At 39.3% G+C, this 16,785-nt stretch overlaps 1 protein-coding gene across 1 annotated transcript in view; it reads left to right on the forward strand.

Annotated features, from left to right (window-relative positions):
* grin3bb (glutamate receptor, ionotropic, N-methyl-D-aspartate 3Bb) overlaps nt 1–14,929 on the forward strand; it is a 142,067-nt gene extending 127,138 nt beyond the window's left edge. The window contains 5 exon segments of the mRNA XM_052101232.1: nt 634–749; nt 8,556–8,707; nt 11,722–11,886; nt 12,899–12,966; nt 13,832–14,929. Coding sequence (XP_051957192.1) covers nt 634–749; nt 8,556–8,707; nt 11,722–11,886; nt 12,899–12,966; nt 13,832–14,345 — 1,015 coding nt within the window. The 3' untranslated portion in view covers nt 14,346–14,929.
* The last annotated feature ends 1,856 nt before the right edge of the window (nt 14,930–16,785 follow it).

The following is a 16,785-nucleotide window of genomic DNA, read 5'->3' on the forward strand; positions in this document are numbered from 1 at the left end:
AAGGTATCAGTGACCATATATGCAGCACTGAAGCAGAAAAGTTGTTGATTAAGTAATTAATTTATTGAGACATTTGAGTTTTCAAATGAATGCCACAGACCTTCGCCATGTTTCTCCTACAGATTTCAAGAGTTTCTTTTTAAAAGCAGCTACGTTAATGGGTTACTGGTGGTAAAACTGTAGTAATCAGACAAAATATGTGTGTATAATATATGACAAATATGTGTATAAAAACATAAACAAGAAGAGTTCTTGCCAACCACAAGCTGTGCTGCTGAATTTGTATAACTTATAATTCCCTGTTGGCAAACTTTTTGATAAATGATGTTTTATTATCTGTAAATTAAGTAAGGGTGGGCCAATGCCCTTAAGGTGTCACTATCTATTAAATGTCCTTTTCGGGCTCCATTCAGCATGCATCTGGTTTAGTGTAGCTGCAGATTTATGGTTGCTGCTGCAGTTTATGAGCATTTAGCTCAGACAAATGATGTCTATGTTCCATTTGCACCCCGAATGAGATGCACAATCTGACTTATGAAAATCATTCTGTGCATGTTTAATGAGACAGAGTGTGGTGATTGTGCATGCCTGTGTGTGTAGTTTTGTAGCCCACCCTCTTTTTATGTTGTGAAGGACAGATCCGCCTCAACTTGATGCTTTTATCATGGACAAAGCCCTGTTGGACTATGAAGTGTCCATTGATGCTGACTGCAAGCTGTTAACAGTTGGTAAACCCTTTGCTATTGAAGGTAAGACAATTATTTTTTAATTTACTGGACAAATTGTGCAGCTCAGTTTAAAGGTTTTAATTAATAGCAGGGCCAGTGATATTAAAGGTACACTAAGTAATTTTAATGCTTTAAATATAAAGAAATTATTTGTACATCTGACGGATGTTTAAAATGATTACACTCACAAAAGGTGAAGACTCCAGTCTTATCAGTCATACCATCTTATTAGCCACCGTTTTGAGATCACATGACCTGTCGAATACTACTTTGTTTCATTAACCCGCCAATTATCAGACCCTTTCGATTGTAGAATGAATTGTGAACTAGGAATGGGCATTTTGAGTAATTTTGTAGTCGAGTACTCCCAACACATAAAAAACGAGTAATCGTTACTTGAAATTTACAATTTAAGTTCAACCTTCAACTTTTGAACCTGTTGTTCTTATGAAAAAAATTCATAAGAAAAAAAAAACTTTAAAAAAATTGCACTCACACATAGAAACATACTTTCCAAGTCTTCTGATGTGATACAGTAACTTTAAATAATGGTAGAATTTTAATTTTTGACAGAACTAATGGTAAGATTTAGATGAGAGAAGCATTTTCAGTGTTACACTAAAAAAAATCTAAATGCAATTTTCGATTAGCGTTTTTTCTAGTCGTATATTTAAAGCTGACGAGTACTTGATTAATTGATTACTTGTGCACATCCCTGCTGTGAACAGGCTATTTTTGTAACCTAAAACCTTCCTTTGACCACTGTTGTATTGTTCAGCTAAACTAAGGAAACAAGGATTCCCCGTCTGTCGCTCACTTCGACGTTGTGTCGAAGAAGCGACACTAAGGGGTCTCTCTTGAGCGCTGAATGTGCCTCTGATCTATGAAAAAAGGCCAATGGGAATTAGGCAGACAGTATTTGCATACCCCGCCCCAGACATACGGGTATAAAAGTGGTCAAATGCGTCGAGTTCATTCAGAAATCTTCTTCGGAGCCGATGGTCGTGTTGCAGTCAGCTGCGAGTTACACATCTGTTCCTGTTTTCCTCTGACGCTTGCCTGTTGGATTAGACGGCGCATTACAGCGGCTTTCTCCTTCTCTGCACGGCAGTGCAGTTTGCCCCTGGGCGCTTCGACAGCGCAAGAAACTAAAAGAGTTATAAAAGAGTGATTTCCTCTAAAAGAGCAAATACGCAGCTGGCATTGAACGTCCTTTTCAGGACGCGTCTTTATAAAGATGCCCTTCCGCCCCTGCGTAGTTCCTGGATGCGTTAGAGTGCTCTCTGCTTCAGACGGCCACAGGCGTTGTCTCGTGTGTCTGGGTTGCGATCACACCGAGGCAGCGTTTGTGGATGGTTCATGTTCTCACTGCCATACTACCTGCTCCGCCCCGCTGCGAAGCCCTGCCGAGTACGTTAAAAATAATCATCCCCTTGGTGCCCCCAGCACGGAGCTTGGATGCGCGGCTCTCACTTCCCAAACGTCACGCTGGCTGGCCCGGACCATCCGACTCGGTTACGCAATTCATTTTGCCAGGCCCCCGCCCCCCCTTCACGGATGTCCGCTTCTCCGCAGTACACGGCGAACATGCCAAATCCCTGTGCACGGAAATCGCTACTCTTCTACTCAAAGACGCGATAGAGCCTGTCCCTCCAACCGAGATGAATAAGGGTTTCTACAGCCCTTACTTCATCGTACCCAAGAAAGGCGGCGGCTTACGACCGATCTTGGACTTGTTAGTTTTCAACCGGGCCTTGTACAAACTCCCGTTCAAAATGCTCATGCAAAAACACATCCTAACTTGCGTCCGGCATCTAGATTGGTTCGCAGGACACGTACTTTCACGTCTCAATTCTGCCTCGACACCGACCCTTCCTACGGTTCGCGTTCGATGGCCAGGCAAATCAGTACAAAGGCATCTCTCTGTCCCCTCGCGTCTTCACGAAAGTCGCAGAGGCAGCTCTTGCCTCGCTTCGAGAAGCCGGCATCAGCATACTCAATTACCTCGACGACTGGCTCATACTGGCCCACTCTCGAGAGTTACTATGCACTCACAGAGACCAGGTGCTCAGGCACCTCAGCCACTTGGGGCTTCAGGTCAACCGAGAAAAGAGCAAACTCACCCCGGTTCAGAGTATCTCTTTTCTCGGCATGGAGTTAGACTCAGTCTCGATGTTAGCACGTCTCACCAACGAGCGTGCGCAGTCAGTGCTGGACTGCCTCGCCACCTTCAGACCAGGCGCAATGGTCCCTCTAAAACTTTTCCAGAGGACGGGACGCGTCCACTTCTGGCCCCCCCACCCCCTGCGCATCCGAGCTCACTCAACAAGGTGTGCTGCATCCTCGTGAGCACTGGCCAGGGGTACCTCCCTGTTAGACATATGTAGAGCAGCGGGTTGGGCAACACCTAATACCTTTGCGAGATTTTATAATCTCAGGGTTTAGTCAGTATCGTCCCGTGTCTTCTCAGGTCTGAGCCGGTAGAACTCGGTAACACGCTGACGAACTGACCGGGTGGATCACTTGCACCTAGCGCCCTTTCCCTCGGTCGAGGTAAAATTGTGCGCTTTCTCTCCCAGGGATTCCATATCCCTATGGATCTGCAATTCAGCGGAGGAATTCGCTGACCCAATCCACTACGCGTACTTAATCTACCCATACTGGTATAGGTGCTCCACAGGTGCGGACTCCTGCGTGGACTCCTCCTGTGTGTATTTTCCGCGGTACGGTCCCCTTGCGAGTGGACCTGCGTCTCCCTTAGGCAGTGCCAGCTGCCCTCCGGTCGCCGTGCCCCTCCTTGAGGCTGGATCTACCACCGCACCATTTTTTCCACGGCTCAGCGCATGGCGTGATTTGAATTGGACCCCTAGTGTCGCTTCTTCGCTGGCCGGGAGGACACAAAGTCTCATTCCCTCCATCAGGGAACGAGGTATATGTCCGTAACCTAGACGTTCCCTGTCTGTCGCTCACTTCGACGTTGTGTCCTCTCGGCCACGTCGCTGAGCCGAGCCACTGTAGTGGCCGGACCATTCCGGCTCCTCAGAAAATTCCTGAATGAACTTGACGTATTTGCCCGCATTTATACCCATATTTCCAGGGCGGGGTAGGCAAATACTGTCTGCCTAATTCCCATTGGCCTTTTTTCACAGATCAGAGGCATATTCGGTGCTCAATAGAGATCCCTAGTGTCACTTCTTCGATACAACGTCCCTTCAGGGAACGGAGGTTACATCCGTAACCTAGACGTTAGCCGGTTACCTCTGACAGTTTGTCCCTACTGGTAGATACCATAACTACAGCATAATGCTGGCAAAGAGCATCTTACTTCATTGGCGGCCATTCAAAAGATGTAGTAGTAGTATTCTGACTAAATAAATTGATTTACAAGCAATATCGAACATATAAAGTCGATGTTTTCCAGATATTATAGATGTCCTTGAGCAAAACAAAAATATTAAATAAAATATTACTTAGTGCACCGTTAAGAACTCAGATATATTGATCAGTATGTGAAGACAGGGTGTCTCAGTGTGTGATATATTGATCAGTGTGTGAAGACAAGAGGCAGATTAATGTGTAATTTTGCCCTGGGCATGAAGAAAACTACAGCTCAACTTATTCCCAGAACAAGCTGATTGACATTAGAAATTTGAAAAACTATGTTGGAGTGACATAGAGAGAGCTAAAACTTTGCAGGAAGTATCCAAACTGCCCATATGCATGTTTTTGAGTTTATTGACAAATCCACAAAAGAAAACCGCAGAAAAGTAAACTTGGCCTCTTTCCTGCTGTCATGCATTTTAGCGGGGAAGCCAATTTAAATGCAATCCTCGGCTCTTTTCCTGAGCTGCCTACAGGAAGCAAAGAGCTTTCCCAAAGGCAGCAGGAAAGGATTTGCTTTAAGAAAAAGATGTTGGTGAGGGAACAGTTAAACAAAATTGTATAAAATAATTATGTTTCAGTCTATGATTTCTTCATTTCCAGGCCTGACCCTCAGCTAGGCATCTAGGCTAATTGAGCTCGCTCCCTGTTCCTCAGTGTTAATTAACATATGTCTGTTGTCTCATTTCTCATGTCTCACTGCATTGACCATTTCTTTTGTGCCGCTCTGGGTGTCCGTGCAGGGCATTGTTTTGCATGTTTTTTTATAGATTAATAAGAATGGTCTCATGCATTGCTGTAATTTACCAGACAGGTCTTGTCCTTCTATTCTGCCTGCAAGCAGTGCCAAATTTTTGGGACACTATCAAATTGCTCAGGGAAGCAGAGTGGCACTGAACATTTTCAAGCAAGAACTCACATCCTTAAAAACCATGGGAAAAAAAATGATGCAAGGTAAAAGAAATGATGACCCCAACTACATAAAATACTGTTTCACCTGCAACGAGCATGAACAAGATTTGAGCCAACCACAGTTTTGGGCCGCCACTTGATTTCAATGTCAAATCTTGTTTGTGTTGCTGTTGAGAATAGGATATTGCAGATAGGTCTCATCCTTCAATTATTTGTTACATCAGATTGCTTGGTATTTATAGAGGCAAAGGGGTGCTGTTGATTTTTTAGCATGATGTTGAGTGATGTTTTGGATATGTACAACAGATATTTCTGTTGTATTTATGAAATATTGTGTCAAACAAAGATTAGCATGCTGGAGAGAATGTGAAAGTGTTTGTTGTGTGTGCATGCTGCAGCTTGGCAGCAATGAAATGCGTAGATGTCAGCATTTGAATATCTGCAATCTGTCAGCCAGTTAGGGACCAGTGGGAGCCGGTGAGTGACAGATTTACTGCAGAGAGCTAAAGGAAAACATCCCACTGATTGGCCCAAATATTATATTTGCTCCTTATATTTGATATTTCCCTATATTAATTGATGTTCAGTGTATCAGACCTCTCCCAACTCGTGCCCTGCTCTTTGCTGTGTTAATTTCTATATGCCTGTCATCCAATGTCTTATGTCAGTTCATCCCCCATGCATGTACTGACTGAATAAGATTCATGTCTGTCTTCCACTGGCAATGCTGGTCTATCAATAGGACTCTTAAGCCCCGCCCATATCATTACTCACCTCTGATGCGTCCAGCAGTGACACAACCCTCCTGTCACTTCATCTCCATCCTTGACTTCACTTGTTTTTGTTACTAATTTTGATATGATTTGTCCAATTCCAGACACAGTTTAAAGAAATAGTTCACCCACAGATGAAAATTATGTAATAATTTACTCATACTGATGTCATTCTAAACTCGTACACAAAAAGAGATATTTTTAAAAATATTCTAGTTGCTCTTTTCCAAATATTAAAAATTAAAGCAGACTGTGGGTGTAAAGCTCTAAAATGACAGAATAGTACTATTAAAGTATTGTGCAAATCGTTATTGGGCTATAGTCCAAGTTTTCTGAAGACATTCGATAACTACTGTATGTGTGAGAACCATGCATGATGCAGTGCATCTAATGCCACCATATTTGATTTGAGAGCTAAGGCGGATGGCAAGATTTTCAGTAAATAACAATTCCCATTTTGGTCTTTTCCTCACACAAAGCTATAGTATGACTTCATAAGACTTGGAATATAGAACATTGTCATAAAGGGCATTTTATTAAATACATTTTAATAGTGCATTTTTTGTCATTTTGGAGCTTGACAGCCCAGTCTCCAGGATATTCGTCATGTTTTGTGTTCCATGGAACAAACAAACAACATGAAACTAAATGAGGGTGAGTAAATAATGACTGAATTTTTATTTTTGGTGAACTGTTCTTTTGAGAGAAGGGTCTGTTTTTTTCATTTTATTCATGAAGTTTCATTTGCATGTTTCATTAGTGACATCAAAGAGAAGTAATGGAAAGAAAAAAGATCAGCATGAAGGCTACAATAAATATCATCAAGACTTGAAGAGGATTCGAGAGTCAAAAGTTTAACAGTGGTGTAGAGTAGAGAACTAACTGTTGGTCTTGTACGGCATTTTTCAGGCATCACTGATTGACTTCAAAACATGAAATATGAGGACATTTGTTTCCCCCCCATCCATCCATTAAATCAGCTCAATGGGCACATAATGATGTTGTTCCCTATAACACACTGAATTTTGGAAATAAATTGTTTTGATGAATTGGACTGTGTCTGGATTCAAGATTATTAACCCTTACCTGCATACCTAGGGTCTTTTGTGACCCAAGACCTCATTCCACCCTTTACCTCATCCATTTTTTGTAGTTGTGCCCCCACCTCTTTAGTATTCCTCAAACTTTCTCTTACAGTATGAAGAGTATAACCAAAAAAATGCAATGCCAAAACTAAAAAAATAATAAAAATAAATCAATAAAACAAAATTATATATCTTTTCCTTATTGCTTAGTTACAAAAAGTGTGTAGGTTTGTTAGTGACTCGAGATTTGTAATAGTGTCGAAATATATATTTGCACTTCCAAAATTATCATATCTATGTACTGAAAGTTTACTATCACAGGATATCTGTTTCATTATTTCAAGACAAACTAGTAATATCGTCATACAATGCAACAATGATGAATTATTAATATCCCAAATGTGTGTACAAAAACATTTTATACATTATATATTTTTTCAAGGTGGCACTGTTGTTTCAGCAATTGACTTGTTTTACATTTGATATTGCTATTTGACAAAGAAGCAACGTAAAAGTAAACTATAGCCAGTTTGAACACGTGAACAGTACGATGCTGTTGTTATGGGTTATGCCATTTATTTAGACTCAATAAGTGCCTGACTGCCAGCATACTTCACCGTCGGGATGATGTTTCTTGTTGGTAAGCAGTACCCTTTTTACAGCATGTGTAGTGCTGCGTGTTCTTCCCAGACAATTCAATCTTACTTTAATCAGTCCACAAATCATTATCCCAGTAGCATTGTGGAGTGTCAAGGTGGCCTTTGTCAAACTTCAGGCATGCAGCAAAGTTTTTGTTGGAAAGCAGCAGTTTCATGCTGGTTTAATGTTTTCCATACATTATGATAACCAGTTCCAATGATTCTTCAAGTCTTTAGCTGTTACTCTAGGGATCTTTTTACCTCATTGAGCATTCTGCGGTGAGTCACCTTGGCTGGACGGCCACTTCTAGGGAGAGTAGCCACAGGACTAAATTGTCTTCATTTACAGACAATTTGTCTAACTGTGAACAGATAAATATCTAAACTCTTCAAGATAACTTTGTAACCCTTTCCAGCTTTATCCAAAGAAATCATTCTTGATTGTCGTTCTTCTAAAAGAAATTTTTTGTGAGGCATGGTCAACATCAGCAGATGCTACTTGTGAATTTCAAACTCAAGATGTTTGAGTGATTTTTATAAGTAAAAGAAGCTCTAACCCACACCTACAATCTCGTTTCATTAATTCTATGCCAGGTTTGTCAACTCCTGACTCTTATTAGTTTTTTATTTTTATGTAACCCTTGGGGCTAACTTACTTTTTCCACAGCGCTAATAGGATGTGTTCAATAAAGACAGGAAAGATTATAATTTTTGGTTTGTTGTTAGCTTAAGTACACTGTTCTTTGTCTCTATTTGGGACTTTAATGAGGATGAGATCACATTTAATGACCAATTAATTCAGAAAACCAGCTAATTCTAAAGGGTTCACATACTTTCTCTCTCTCTCTTTCTCTCTCTCTCTCTCTCTCTCTCTCTACTTTCTTATATATATATATATATATATATATATATATATATATATATACACACACACACAGTGTATATATGTGCCGGGTTGCTAAAGACCTGAGGTATGTAATAATATTTGGCAAAACCCCCCAAGCATTTAAGGGTTAAAAAGGAGATTTACGTTCTCAGGTTACGGGATTGGACTGCCCCAGAACTCACTGCTCACTTCCAACATATCTGAGTTCATCAGTCGCTACAAGTCTGATGGCTACATGGACATGCTGCATGACAAATGGTACAAGGTGGTGCCATGTGGGAAGAGAGTCTTCATTGTTACAGAGGTGAGCATGATTCAGTCAAATTGCAGGAAATTGGGTTGGCTCTAAAATGAGAATTTTAAGATCTTTTAGTTTGAATAGTAATGAAGTAATAAATATATTTATTTATTCCTATATCTTTCAATCCTTTTAACCAGATTAAAGCATGTAATAAATTCATGGTTGATGGTGTCACGTTCCAATCTCATACATTTGAGCTATTTTATTGTCTTATTGTCTTGTTTTATTGTCTTATTAGAGTCCCGTAAATTATGTGTGAGCTGTACTTTTATATCGATTTTTTAAAACATTAAACAATTAATGTAATGAACCACTTAAACTGTTAATTTACACATGAGAACTGTGCATGTACACTTTAAAAACGTTAAAAAATTGTAAACCCAAAAATCAAAATTTTCACCCTTTTGTTGTTGCATCCCTGTTTTTAGTCCTAGATGTTAGGCATCTCTTTTTGTGTTCAACTGAAGAAATAGGTTTGGAACAACATGAGGGTAAGTAATTGATGGCAGAATTTTCATTTTTGGGTGAACTGACACATTGTGTCTTACTCAGTTCGTACCTGTGCCATTCTGGAAGACATACACTGTATTTTATATCCACTTTTATTACAGTAGCGCAAACCAGAATCTTTAGACAGTCAATGACTACTGAATTCCATAATTGTGTAATTAACTATTTAATGTGTTATCCAATCAAACAACTTACAGTGCCTTCCCTTTGTATGTCTTTCCAATAGAAGAACAGGGCAAAAGATAATGAGGTTAATGAGTTTGTAACACCATCCTGTCATTCAAGAGACGGCCAATAGGGAGCTCAAATGCTTAGAATTTCCTCATCATCCCTTAAAGTCTGTCAGGCTAATGTGAGTAAGAGGTATTTGCTTTAGCCTTCAGTTGCGCAGGGGCTTCAGTTCTTTTTACATATTGATTTGGCTCAGCACCTTCACTAACTTATCACATGCCATGATCTCCTGTGCTGTCAGTGGTGTGCAGGATCTGCAAAAACCCTCAGAAGATTCCAGAGTAAATTACACTTTCAGACCGTGCTGATAGGTAAAAGATGTGTGAGGCTTTTTGACATCCATTACAGATTCCAGTAGAATAAATAAAGAGGCCAGACTATCCCTCTCGCCATAAATACAGATTTCTCAGTGCTGGGGAATGCTTTATGCTTGAAGCAGGGCCTGTTATTATTTTTGTTGTTGTTGTTGTTGTTTTGTTTTTTTATTTATTTGAGGGTGAAAATTACCATTGCCTGAGCAGAAAAGATTATTCCTCATTTCCATTTCAAATCTTGGTGCTCTGTGGCATCAGAGGCTCACAGAGGGATGAGAACATGAGGACAAAGCACTGTGAGCTGGTTAAAACCAGCGTAAGAGACACTCAGGTTTGTGCAGAAGTGAACACGTCTGCTCACCTTTACAGGGATAGTTCACTCAAAAATGAAAATTCTATCATCATTTACTCACCCTTATGTTGTCCCAAACCCATTTTACCTTGTTTTTTTCATGGTAGACCAAAGGAGATGTCGAAGCTGCTTTCTTCCATGCAATGAAAGTGGACCTTCTTAAGCCATCTGATAGCTTTTTGTGAGGAACAGACTAAAATGTGAGTCATTATTCACTGAAAATCCTGACCTGAAAGTCGAGGTCACTGTTCATTTTCAATGTATGTTAAATAGCAGCTTGGACATTTTGCTTTGGAATGACATGAGGATGTGTAAGTGATGACAGAATTACAGACTAACAGAATATGCAATTACTCAGAACTGTTTGGTATTATGTGGTGGCCATTATAACGATTTACAGGTTTGAATTGCTGCATGTGGATCAGTAAAATACCCAATGAATCTGACTTTACCTGCTTTATGAACACAGGGTATTGTACTCTAGATAAGAAAAGTTTCTCTACCATGAAAAGTGTCTTTCACTCCTTTGTGCCCTCCGGTCAAAACACACAGATGAAAGTATGAACTTTCCTTCATATTTTTATTCTTGTCTGGAGTCACTGTGTTTGTTGATGTTATTATAAGAAATTCTCTATAGACAAAAGACATGTTGCTCTCTCAGTCTTAATGTCAGTCAGTCTTATACTGCCCTCCTGTGCGCAAGTATTGTATTACATCTTTCCTCTGAGGTGCTGTGTTGATGGTGGTTCAAATTAGGGCTGTCAGTCAATACGATTTTTTAATTGAATTAATTACATAAGGTGCCTATTAATTCATCGCAATGAATCATATCCTAGATAGCACACCTACATCTCTTATATGTCTGTTTTAGTCTAATAAACATCTGCAAAACATCTTAAAAAATATCAGATTTACAAACATTCTAAACCATAAACATCTTAAAGACATCTGCTGAATGTCTTACTGACATCCGAGAAATACTTATTGACAAACGTCTACTAGACGTATTGCAGATGAGCAAACAATGTAAAAAAAAAACAAAAAGTCTTCCAGATGTAAACACGCATCAAACGTCTGATGTCTGTTTGGTGTCAGAATGTGTTTACATCTGGAAGACTTATTGTTTAGGGTTGTTTGCTCAAATAAAATACGTCAATAATATGTGTCTCGATGTCAATAAGACATTCAGCAGATGTTTTTTTAGAGACATTTGTGATTTAGAATGTTAGTAAATCTGATCTTTTTAAGATGTTTAGCAGATGTTTATTAGACTAAGATGCTTTCCAGATGAAAAGATCTAAAAGAGACATCTCGAAGATGTACTTTACGTGTGCTCTCTAGGATATTTGCTGAGAAAACACAGGACAGGACACATTCTTGTTTTTGCGGAGGATGTCCCTGCAAACTAAGCTGTGAGAAAAGAAAATATTTAAACAAACACACAGACAAATTACACACTTCATCTTTAATGTCTTGCAGAATGACTTTCAATACCTTTTTTATAAGTTTATGCCATGTGAGAATGGCTGTGCTAGTAATTATGGTTAATATGGCTCATAATCTAATGTGCCATGAACTGTAATCACACCTATATATTTTTCTCTCTTTAGACGCTGCAGATGGGCATCCGTCACTTCTCAGGGTTGTTTCTTTTGTTGTGTGTGGGTGTGACCGGGGCCTTGCTCACTCTTGCGGGAGAACACGCATTCTATCGCCTGGTTCTGCCACATATCCGGCGCAAACAGAAGTTCAAATACTGGCTTCACACCAGCCAGGTGAGGCAGCAGTCGAGCGTGATATCTGGGAGAAATGACAAGTGTCTTGAACCAATAATTGACCACAAAAAAAATTCTTTAAAGAGATAGTTCACCTAAAATGAAAATTGTGTCATCTTCTAGGATGTTCTTCTCTGGAAAGTGTATAATACAATAATGGGCAAAAGAAAAGCACCATAAGTAGTCCATACAACTCTGTGTATAGGGATGATCACTTCTGAGTGCTGCACAACCTGTACCGGCATAAATTGACGATTCTATGCCAGAGACTGTTTACTAGAAAGACTTTGTTCTACTCTGATCATTTCGCTTTTGCTATGAAAGGTCCATTCATCTGCGATTTGCTTTTTCAGTTGGTGTGAAAAGGTCTTAAAGGTGCACTCAGTAACTTTTGTCTTTGTGTCATCTTGGACTTGGGACTGACAGCAACTTGGATGCAGCATCATTGGTTTCAAAATCAATGATTTTCAGTTTCAGATGACATTGTAGAAATGTAGTATTCAGTCAGACATGATTATTTAGTCAATGAGTGGAAGTGTTAATTAACAGGTTGGTTACTGAGATTAAGCGAGTAGTATTCGGCTGGTCATGTGATTCTAATATGGCAGCCCCCATTTGCAGACCCTCTCCATGTAGAATAAAACAGCTTTTATAAGATTACTGATATGACTGGAGTCTTCATTGTAATGTGAGTGCTCATGATTTCCTATATACAGTATATTGCAAAATTATAAATCACATTTTTAGGAGTTCAACTTTTTTAATGAGGAAGAAATGAAGAAGTACACCTTTAAGAATTGAAATGGTCCGTTATTCATGAATGCAAAGCTTTTGTAAGCTGTACTTGATCTCTCAGGGTCTTATAAGCTACTTTCTCTGAGGGAGGGGGGATTAATGCCAAGCAGAGTCAGTAACTGGCATCTCTAAAATATTGATTTCAAAAATTAAAAGCATGATTTTGATCTGTCTCATTCCTCCCTTGCTGAGATAATTCCATTATTTTTTTTGGCAGAAAATCCACAGAGCTCTGAACATGACTTATGACGATGTGAAACGACAGCGGGCAAATACAGAGAAAAGGTTTTGACTTTGTTTTACTATCTGCATTTCAATTTAATCACAGCAGGATTATGATTATCATGCCTCTCCTCCATAAATGTGTAAACATAGAACAAAGCACTTTAAATGTTAATTAATTTATTTTGCTCATAATACTGCTGACACAAACTGAGGATTTTGTAATAACGGATGGCTTTTTTTTGTGTGAATACTACATGGATCATTCCTATTATACAGTACCTTTGAACTCTTTAAACTTCTAAAAATAAAAAATAAACATTATATGCTTGTGTTTTAATTATAAAAGGCCAGACACTAATAAATATGCTATGGTCAAGTTTAGGATTATTTACACAGTGGCAATAAAATTAAAAGATGCCATTATAGAACCAAAAAGGATAAAGATAGAAATAGCTAGTTTGTGATTGACATTTATCTTGCATGAGGATCTCAGCTTGAAGTTAATTTTGATATTTTTAACCATTTTATTAGATAATATTTGTTATTTTATCAAACAGAATTTAATATTTGAGAGACATATCAACAACTAATGTTATTGAGGGCATGGAAACAATCCTATAAATTGATTACGAAATATTATAAGGTAAAAAATAGGAAGCACCCAGAATATTTCTTAAAAGTAGTTTTTCATTTTATAAGTTTAGAAGTGCATAGTACCTAAGGACAAGGCAAATATGCAACATCCACTCAAACCAATGTTTTGCAATTCACATTCACCACCATGTTCATTTAAATCTGATATTGTGACAAATGAAAAGTAACTAATTTTATTTCAAAAACAGTAGCATTAAAACATGTTATCCAATATATTAACACATAGGAGTAGGAATGACCCAAATAACTTATGTTGGCTCTCTCTTCCCAGTTGTAACATCCAGAAAGCTCAACCACATCAGCCACCTCCAACTGCTTCACTTGGAGCCTTTGCCAGATGGAACAACGAAAGCACCAATGCACCACAGGATTCCAAGGACAAGAGGGTTCATTTCAACCTGGAGTCCCTCAACACACGCCGTCTCCTCCCCCGTGCTATAGTGGAGGGGGGTCAGGGTAGCACTGCCTCTGTGTTCAGCTCTGGGGCAGGAAGTCTGTTGGCGAGGGTGTGTGAAAATGGAGGGCCCGTTGCTCAGCGGCCCACCTCTTCAGTGAGTTCTTCAAGCCCCCCCAGAGAGGGTGAGCTTGAGGAGCTACAGGTGAAAATCGAGGAGATCCGTGGTCATTTAAAAGCTGCTTTGGCTCGCAGGGCGGAGCTTCAGACTACACTGGCTAAGGAACGGTCGGCTGCCACTGAAGTACCGGCGACCAAAGTAGCTCCGCCCACGGTTACAGCCACCATTTGCCCCGCCCTCACAAAAGAGCCATCAGATTTGAAAAGGTGATGCTCAAAACACCTGGAAGAAAATCTGGCAAAAGGACATGTTTTTCTATCAGTATCCTCCAAAAGACTTTCATATTAATGTGGAATCTTTTAAAATCTTTCATGCTCAGGCAACACTGACCTTTGGCACAGTTTTGCTAATGACAATGCTAAAAAGACCTCATGTGGCTTATTTTCTAAAGCATCACATAACCCAACTGGTTAAATTAGGAGCTGCCTGGTTGGGGATTCTTTCAAATCATTGGGATGTTTGAGGACTTACAGAGCAGAATATAACGATGAAAGCACCAGCAAGCCCATGCTTTCCTCTCAGCAGCCTGATATACAAGCAAATTTTATTTAATCACATCCAAGAAGGTCCATTCCCTCTGCCAAGCTGTTGTGACTATTATTTCCATGTCTATTCAGGATAAGGAACAGAATAAAACCTGAATTGACAGTCTGCTGCACCAGAGACCTCATCATGGAGCCTTGTGTTTGCCGCTTTGGCAATGATTTTAAAGCTTGTGTCTGATCTGAAAACTGCTGTTGTTTAAGGAATGTTCAATACAAGTTAAGCTCTATGGACAGTATCAGTGGCATGCTGTCGATAACCACAAACAATAATTTTGACGTGTCCCTCAGTTAGTAAAAACTAGGAAAATTAAAGTCTATGGGACATGGGATTGCAGTTACCACTTTGTGCAAATTTAAATAAAATTTTTCAACTCAATTGTAAAGCTAGGTAACTTTCACACAAAGCGCCAGAATAGAACGTGATGTAACTACCCACAAAGTACTGTTTATGTGGAACCAACTCCACCAACAGGGATTACATTTGTAACACCCAACAAGTTAATTCAAATAGAACAGTTGTTCCAACTTTAAAAAGATGATTCAGAAACTTTACAACTCAAATAACATTTATGAGCAAGGAATTCAAAAAAATTATTTTCCAAACATATGCGCTTTCCGCTGGAATGCCTTTCCCTATTGATTTCCATATGTAATAATAATAATAATAATAATAATAATAATAAGTTTTATTTATATAGCGCCTTTCCAGAGCTCAAGGACGCTTTACAATAGACAAGCAACAATAAAGGCAGAGGACAAAGACAGCAGACAAAACAACAGCAGGTAGATAACAGTGAAGGTACAGAAAATGAGAAGGTTAGGTAGATGGGGCAGCACCCAGCGGAGGAAGGAAGGAAGAAAAAAAAAAAGAAAAAAAAAAAATACAGTACAACTTAAGAGTTATAACATTCAGCAAATAAGTGAGTCTTGAGCATGGATTTGAATTCAGAGATAGTGTTAACAGAACAGAGTGATCGGGTAGAGAGTTCCATATTTTGGGTGCTACAACACTGAATGATCTGCCCCCATCGAAACAAGGCGATGCCGAGGGACGACGAGAAGGCTAGAGTCGGAGGATCGTAGAGAGCGAGTCGGTGCGTAGGGGTGAAGCAGATTACAGAGATAGGAGGGAGCCAAGCCGTGCAGAGATTTAAAAGTGAGAAGGAGAATTTTGAATTTGATACGTTAAACCACAGGAAGCCAGTGAAGATCATGCAAAATTGGGGTGATATGTGCAGAACGCTTGGTGTGGGTGAGTATTCTGGCAGCAGAGTTTTGAATGTATTGCAATTTGGAAATGGAGCTAGCAGGAAGGCCAATAAAAAGTGCATTGCAATAATCGAGACGTGATGTGATAAATGCATGGATGACAGTTTCAGCGTCTGAGATACTGATGAAGGGACGGAACTGAGCGATGCGACGTAGATGAAAGAATGCTGATTTAGTGATAGAATTAATGTGAGAATGGAAAGATAGAGACGTACATTATAGTGCGATTTCTGCTTGTTTTTCCAAACAAAATTATTGTCTGTGGTTATCGACATGTCACAGATGATAAAAGTTGTATTCAACCCAAAACCTTCCTTTAATTGACCATTTTTTCTCTCGAAGGTTTGACATTTGAATGGCCAGGTTGCCTGTTTGAATTAAGTTCAGTGTTAAAAAAAATAATAAACTTGATCTTGTCATAAATTTTACATCTCACTTGAAACATTACAGCTCGGGGCTATATTTATGGGTGTTAATTGCATTAACTCAGCGCTACAGCATCTCAAAGCAAAGAAATTACAGTTCTTGATCCAATCAAACCAATTATCAGCTAGATGCATAGCTAACCTCTAGTTAATGTTTCTAGCTTGATTTCTGGTACAATGTGATTTTAGTGACAATTGATTATGATCTTACATACATTTAGGACCTCACCTTCAAAAGAGATTTTAACATTTATAATGACATTGATCAGAAGGATGGGTTTCCAGCTGGAAATCAAAGGATGTTCAACACAAAATGTTCTCAAATAATGCAAAAAAAAATAATAAAACCTATACATCATATTTTCTGCATTTCAGTTCACATACATTACCAGTAAAATGTTTGGACTCAAA

The sequence above is a fragment of the Xyrauchen texanus genome, chromosome 32 (assembly GCF_025860055.1).
Source record: "Xyrauchen texanus isolate HMW12.3.18 chromosome 32, RBS_HiC_50CHRs, whole genome shotgun sequence".
Taxonomy (NCBI): Eukaryota; Metazoa; Chordata; class Actinopteri; order Cypriniformes; family Catostomidae; genus Xyrauchen; species Xyrauchen texanus.